General features: G+C 47.9%; 1 protein-coding gene across 4 annotated transcripts in view; it reads right to left on the reverse strand.

Moving 5' to 3' along the window:
* fgf13a (fibroblast growth factor 13a) overlaps positions 1-7,500 on the reverse strand; it is a 117,785-nt gene that overhangs the window by 61,231 nt on the left and 49,054 nt on the right. For 3 of the 4 annotated variants that reach the window (XM_031586922.2, XM_031586921.2, XM_031586920.2), the window contains exon 3: positions 1,117-1,284. The exons of the other annotated variant lie outside the window; for it this stretch is intronic. In XM_031586922.2, coding sequence (XP_031442782.1) covers positions 1,117-1,284 — 168 coding nt within the window. The remainder of the gene's footprint in view (positions 1-1,116; positions 1,285-7,500) is intronic. 4 annotated transcript variants of the gene reach the window in all.

Here is a 7,500-nt window from a genome sequence, read left to right on the forward strand (position 1 = left end):
AGGGAGGCAGAAGAGAGGAGAGGAGAATGGAGAAATATTCATTCATTCGTCCATTCTTTCTTTCTTTCTTTATTGTGAATGAATGAAAGGGAAATGGCATGGCTGTAAAGGGATACAGGCTTCGGCCATTTGCAGAAGCTGGGGGGAAACAGAGAGAGAACCAGAGGGAGGTAGAGAAAGAGAAACAGAGAGAGAACCAGAGGGAGGTAGAGAAAGAGAAACAGAGAGAGAACCAGAGGGAGGTAGAGAAAGAGAAACAGAGAGAGAAACAGAGGGAGGTAGAGAAAGAGAAACAGAGAGAGAACCAGAGGGAAGTAGAGAAAGAGAAACAGAGAGAGAACCAGAGGGAGGTAGAGAAAGAGGAAAAGGCAGAGAGGTAGAATGAGACTGAGGGAGGAGGGAGCAGGAGAGCGAGGAAGAGGAAGAGAGCTGCTGAAGAGGGCAAGCTAACATCATTCTCATCCTCATGACCTGCTTACGTAGCCTGTGGCGGGGATGAGGAGAGGAAGCTGGAGAACTGGTACAACTTGTGGCCCTTAGTTGTACACTATGCTCTCATTTCACAAGGCAGCCAATAGGCTGACAGCTTTCAGCACACCCTAAGGAAGGGCAGCTGCACCATCACCCTATCACCCCCATGCAGTCGTGGTGGCTTGGCGCTGCCGCATGCTTCTCCCGGTGACGGTGGACTACTGTCACACAGGAGGCCGTGCACTGGGGGGAGAGGACTGTGTACCTTCATACACATGCGTGCAAGCACACACACACACACACACACACACACACACACGCATGACAGAGTAAAGGAGGGCATCTCCCATGGGCATTCAACTGGGCAGATGGGCATTTTTTTTCTTGCAAACACAGGCACAAACTGGGCACAGAGAGAGAGAAGTGCACAGAGCAGATGCCTTCAACAAAACAACCAGTAGAACAGAAACAGAAACACAACAGAAATGTCCTAAAGTAAAGTTCTCAGATGGGAAAGGTTTGAGATTTGGAGACGAGGGGCATTAGCAAAACCAATCCAAAGAAGAAGAAGAAGAAGAAGAAGAAGAAAAAGAAGAAGAAGAGGGGGATCGTAAAAACAAAAGAAGGAGGGGGTTGCAAACAAACCTTCAGGCTCTGAGTTCTCTTTGAAGGTGGCTTGCTTCAGCGGGCAGCAGAAGATTTCGTGACACTTAGCACGAAAGGGAGAGCCCTTACTCCTTATGTCCGCCGAGTGGATGGAGTCCTGCCGCAACATAATGTACTCCTGGGTACCTGGGGCAGCATCATCCTGGACTGTGGTCAGGCCACAACAAAACGAACGAGCGCAGGGTTAGAGACAGAGAGACAGATCAAAAGAGAGAGCAAGAGAGAGAGAGAGAGAGAGGAAGAGAGAGAGGGCTTAGGAGCAAATGCATAAAAACAAGCAAAGAAAGGCAAACAACAGTGAGAAAGAAAATACATCTACATCAGCAACAACAATAACAATAACAGTAACAGAATTAACAATAGTCAACAGAACATGGTTTCTTTTAGAGGAAGATAGAGGGACAGAGAGGGGGAGAAGGAGAGAAAGAGGGGGGGAGAAGGAGAGAAAGAGAGGGGGAGAAGGAGAGAAAGAGGGGGAGAAAGGAGAGAGGACAGAGGAAAGGTAAATTAGGGTTTTTAGAAAGACAAAGAAAAACTATCAACAGTGCACACAATAATTCACAAATGAATGGAGCGTAATGAGAGCTGTGGGGGTTGAACGGGTGTGTGGGGGGGGTGGGGTGGGGTGGGGTGGGGCGGGGTGGGGTGGGCAGCAGGAGGAAGAGAGAGCGTGCGGCGGAGAGAAGACGAGAGCCGTTAGGCCGCGCTGATCCATCGATTTCTTTCTAATCTCTCACCGATGAGAAACTGACCTGAGAGAGAACATACCTCTACCATTCTCAGTACAGCAAGCAAATGTTTTTCCAACAGAGTGACAAGCTCTCCTAAACCAGCCTCGGAGGTGCTGTCTCTGAGGAGCACAAGCAAGCAGTTGTACAGGCAAGACAACATGCTCGATTACACGGGCAAAATGATCTTGAGCTGTTGGTTATAGCTACAAGCTCATAGCATGCATGCAAAGTTTGCAGTCCAAAACAGGCAGATGCACTAGAAGAAGGAAAAAGGACATGGCCAAAAAGAGATGACTGATGTTGCATTCATTTGTGTACAAACCCAAGGGTTTGCTTTGTTCATAGTGTTCATGGTACTGGTTTCTAATGAGGTAGCTCCTGAGAGTGGGTCCAATAGTATACTTGTATACTAGTAGTAGTATACTTGTATAATTGGCTACTCAATGTTTAAAGGATGTGTTCTTGCTTTTAAAAACTCTGCAGCCATCAAGGAGTCAGACGCTCTCAATTAGGCAGATTACGTTGTCAAGTGCAATGCAGGGTTCGATAAGTGCACACTGGCTTCAGATGTCTGAAATAACAGTTAAAATATGTTTTTGCTTTTGCTTTTGAGCTTTATGTTGATTTGACACCTGTCAGCCTGGGTAGAGCCATTCAAAAAGAGCCCTTGGTCCTCCAGCGAGACCCCTTTAACAACTCACACATGTGACCTTGACCTGTGACCTCTATATTCCCATAGTATTTCACCACAGGCTTTTATGACTGTAAAAAAAAAGCTCATAAGCTGAAAGCCCTCATAAGCAGGACACGGGTGTGGTGCTCAACCTACTTTCAGCTGAGTGAGAAGAGGTGTATTACTTAAACACACTCTCCCTCTCCACTGCCACACAGCGGAGGGTTCACCTCTTCATTAGTCTGATTTCCAGGGCAGTGCCCATCCACTGTGGGTCCAGGGCTGGCTGGCTGGCTGGCGATAGTCTGGCGCTGCGATGCAAGCGTCCCCTCGTTCACCCTCACAGACACACTATTATTATTACTGAGAGAAAAAAAAAAGAAAAAGGAATGGAGTCGAAAAATAGATGTCAGCCAGGCCCACTTTGGTTCAGCACTCAATGGGAGAGAGCCTGCTAGTCTTCCAGCCATCTACCTCTCATGTCTGTGTCACACACACACACACACACACACACACACACACACACACACAAAAGTACTTCCTATGGGATCAATTTGGCACTGTGTGAAGTAAGAGTGCTTTGACTGCCACCTCCTCACTCGTTTCTATGCTGCTTTGGAGCCGACTCTCTGAGTCCCCCCTCTCCTCGTTCACATGCTTCCCCCTCACTGATACGCATCTAATATGGCCATGTTTGACACAAACAGATACTTACGATTTGAACCTTCATCTCTCTTATGTTGTATTCAATGGCAGAATATCATCAAATACATATAATTGTATATACTGTATTAAATGGTTCAGTATGATACATATATAGATCTTCATTCATCAGCTCTGCACTGTGCAGTGAGTGAGAGTGTCATCTCCCAGCATGTGACTGTGCACCAGGTGGATGGCTTTCACACAAGTCAGGACATTTACATTTGACATTTAGTCATTTAGCAGACGCTTTTGTCCAAAGCGACGTACAAGGGAGAGAACAGTCAAGCTAAGAGCAATAAAAACCTGGTGTAACAATAAATACTACTTTACATAAGAAATAGAAAAAACGACATAAAAAAGAAAAAGAAGTGCAGGAATGTAACAGCTGAAGTGCAAGTTAAGCGCTAGTCAAGGAGGTGCAGAGCTGGACTACCGTGACACCACCGTGACATCACTGTGACATCACTGTGACACCATCGTGACACCACCATCGTGTTTCTATCTCTTTTTCTCCCTCCCAGCTCTCAGTTTGCACCAAGCCACCCTTGAAAAGGCCACATGTGACACACCAGGTTCACCCTGGACCGACTGCTATTCCACCTGCCCTTTTCCTTCTACCGTCCATCCATCGATCCATCCATTCATCTCTGCATCTCTCCATCACGCTACTTGACTCGCCGCCACTTAAAAATCAGCACCTCTGGCCCCTGCTAAGGAGAAGCCGGTCATCAACGAGAGAAACGGTGAGTGTGAGAGACAGACATGGATAAAGAGAAGGAGGAGTGGAGTCTTGCTCATTCCTCTGCTTTGAGAATTCCTCCTGAGCGCCTAATTCCGGCCCACTGGTTATTAACGGTACCGCTAACTGCCGGCTCGTAAGTGCCGATAAAAATGAGTGAGCGCGGCCGAGGCTCCGTCAGCCGAGGCTCCTGCTATATGGCCCGTCAGCCTCCGCAGTGCCCGCCCGCCGTGATGGAGAGCACACGCTCCACGGACCGCTGCGGCGATCCATTGACGGATCACTGCTGATTACCCCACACACACACACACACACACACACACGCACACACACACACACACACACACACACACACACACACACACACACACACCTCTCAGCATACACACAACCCCCCCCACACACACACACTTTTCAACTCCATATCTGTCCCCACCCGCAGTGGAATGAGCTGTCAGTGGCACTGCCTGATGGGGCCTGATCTACAGCCCCAGGGGACTGCAGGGGGGGGTGGGGGGAGTGGGGTGGAGCGGGTGGTGTGGGGGTGGAGTGTGGAGTGCGGGGGTATCCACACCATCCTGTACCATCCACAGTCCCTGCTGGGATGGATGTCCTTGTCCATGTGCTGTAGTGTAACACACCGGTCACAATATATATAGCAGCAGGGAAAGGTGCATGCGAATGTGTGTTTGTGTGAGTGTGTGTTTGCACGGGAATACGTGTGTGTGTGCGTGTGTGTTTGTGTGTGTGCGGGGTGGGGGTTGTGATGACACACAGCTGGATAACCTTGATCTCTTTCCATCCCTGCTAACCTTCATGAGACTGCCTTGATGCGGAAGTGGGGAGGGAACCTATCCCTGCAAGCACCTCTTAAAAAAGGGCATAAAAGTCACAGGCTCAAGTTAGCTGTGAGGGAAGTTTTAGGGTTTAGAACTGATTTCCCAAAAAAAACATCAGTGGCCGGTCATTCATAACAAACACCACCAGGTAATCACAAAGAGCCAGGGGATCGTCTGGCCGGTTTGAACCACTGGCTTTGGAACACCGAGAGAGTTTGAACAGTTACCATAGCGCCGTCTCTCCACTAAAGTAAACACGAAATACATTCCAGAGGTATATTCTCAACACCTGCCTAAAGTGTAGCTGGTTAGACTTCATGAGGACATTGGGAACATCACTCTGCCTTTGCCCTCTCGTCACAGGCATGCCAAGGACGAGGCGGAGGCCGTTAACCAGAGCGCTGCCTTCAGCGGGGTTGACTGATGACCCCGCTCATCGTTCATCTTCCCAGACCCTGAGCTGTCGGCGGATCGGGGTCAAGGAGTTTAACTAGCATAAAACATTAACGAGCTACGAGTAACGCCTCGCACAATTTACACCGAGTCAGAAGCCATATCCATCAAGCTCTGGCTCTACGACATCTTCCGTGACTTAGCAAGTAAGGCCACCTCAACTAATATGAGCCAGGGTTGAGACCCAGCCAGTCCCACTGCCTGAGGGGGGGTTGGGGGGTGGGGGGGGGGGGGTGCACGTCTACATGCTTAAAATACTCTGGAGAAGTGGATAAATGTAGACTACAGCTGAGTCTTGGGGGGATCACTTCACAAGGCTTGGCAGCCACTCAAAAACAGAGCTGTTTTATTTTAGCAGTTGTGTCACCTTGCAGGCACCTTTCGTGGCAATGACTGGAGGTGAACTCGTTTCTTTTTTCAGCTGTTTCTCTTTTGCTTTTTATACCTTGAGGTACGAAATGAGCTTGCAGAATGTCTCTCAACCGAACCGATGGCACAGAACCTCACCTCAATCCATCCTTTTTGCTTAACTTGGCGAGACGGCAGTGAAAACACTAAAGCAAATAGGTTTAAGGACACAGACAAATATGAAAACATGTCAACAAATCCCACCGAGCAGCCTCCTTCCCGGTAGTACGAGGTTACCGTAATGAATCGTCTGGTGTGTTAAATGTTCTCATTACTGTCACTTAAGGCGCGAACAAACAGGCGGCGAGCGGCCGCGAGGAACCGCGCAGTCCGCCGTTTCACGGAGCGCCGCAGCTCTTTGTTCTTGGCAGCGCTTTGTAGTCTGGAGCTGCATATCAATGGCTGCATGAATATCATTACCAGCGCGCGGAAAACGGCACAGGGAGGTAATTGGCGTGCCTGAGTCTGTGCGGTTCTCTCGTGTCCTCTGCCTCACAGGTCACCTACATAACGAGCAAAGTCACAGACATGATGGATATTTACAAACGAACCCTGCGCCATCACACGATGGCCTTTTCACATCTCAGACCGCATCACTGAGGCCGTACACTGAAAGGAGCTGAAATGAGCTTTATCTGTTCCCTGCAGCCACACTCAGTTGTCATTCATCTGGGCAATACAGCCTCTGTAGGAAAGGCAGGACAGGGGATGCTTTTAGACCGTAATCTTTACAGTGAAGCCAGGGGGATATAGTGTATGTGCTTTAGTATAAACCGTGGAACATGGTGTATGTTCAGAACAAAATAAATGATATAAATACTTTCATGTACACTGCATCTATGATGAAGCACCTTTCTCACATAATACACACACACACACACACACACACACACACACACACACACACACACACACACACACACACACACACACACACACACACACAATACAGAGAAACACTTGTGATATTCTTCACTGGCAAAGATTAATTAAAGTGTCTTTGAAGTTTCAGATACAGATATGATGAAGAATTGAACGTGATGATAGTACTCCTCCCCCACTTCCAGGCCCACACCTGCCCTTTTCACCCCTCCCCACACACACACACACACACACACACACACACACACACACACACACACACACACACAGGCACACACACACACACACACAGGCTATGCCCACAACAAAGCCATCATCACTGACTACCTGCAGCCCGTGACTCACTGCTATACAAAGAGCCCACTGGAAGTGCTCACAATGGCTGCTGCTATGGCTCTGGCTGCTAACGACCCCCTCATGGAGCACTCATATAAACCCCATCACACCGGCCAACATACCGGAGAACAAAGAGCCATGCTGCTGATTGTGTGTGTGTGTGTGTGTGTGTGTGTGTGATAAGTGTGTGTAGGTGAGGTCAAATTAGTTCAGCGCAACTGTTTGTGGTGTGACAAAGGGTCAATGAAGGGACTACATTTTTTCCACTAAATAAGAAAACACCCTGATCAATGCACAGAAAACAAACGTTTAAGATTTATAGAAGTTGACCAGCAGCATAGTTAGCCAATGTTGCTATTTACTGTTGCTTTCTTAGTGTAACAGTCTAAAACTATTTGACAGAGACATATAAAACTGTGACTTTAATCAGTTATGTATATGTGTTAATCATATGCCTTGTGAGCTGAAACATGACGTTTCAAGCTTGCTGTTGTTGTTGAATAAATATACTATATCCAGAGTCCTGAATTTTCACCTAACACTAATACATTCAGTTTTCATTTTGTCGCATACAGTTAAAATGGCTGTGGCCTGACA

This window comes from Clupea harengus, chromosome 20 (assembly GCF_900700415.2).
Source record: "Clupea harengus chromosome 20, Ch_v2.0.2, whole genome shotgun sequence".
NCBI classification, from domain to species: domain Eukaryota; kingdom Metazoa; phylum Chordata; class Actinopteri; order Clupeiformes; family Clupeidae; genus Clupea; species Clupea harengus.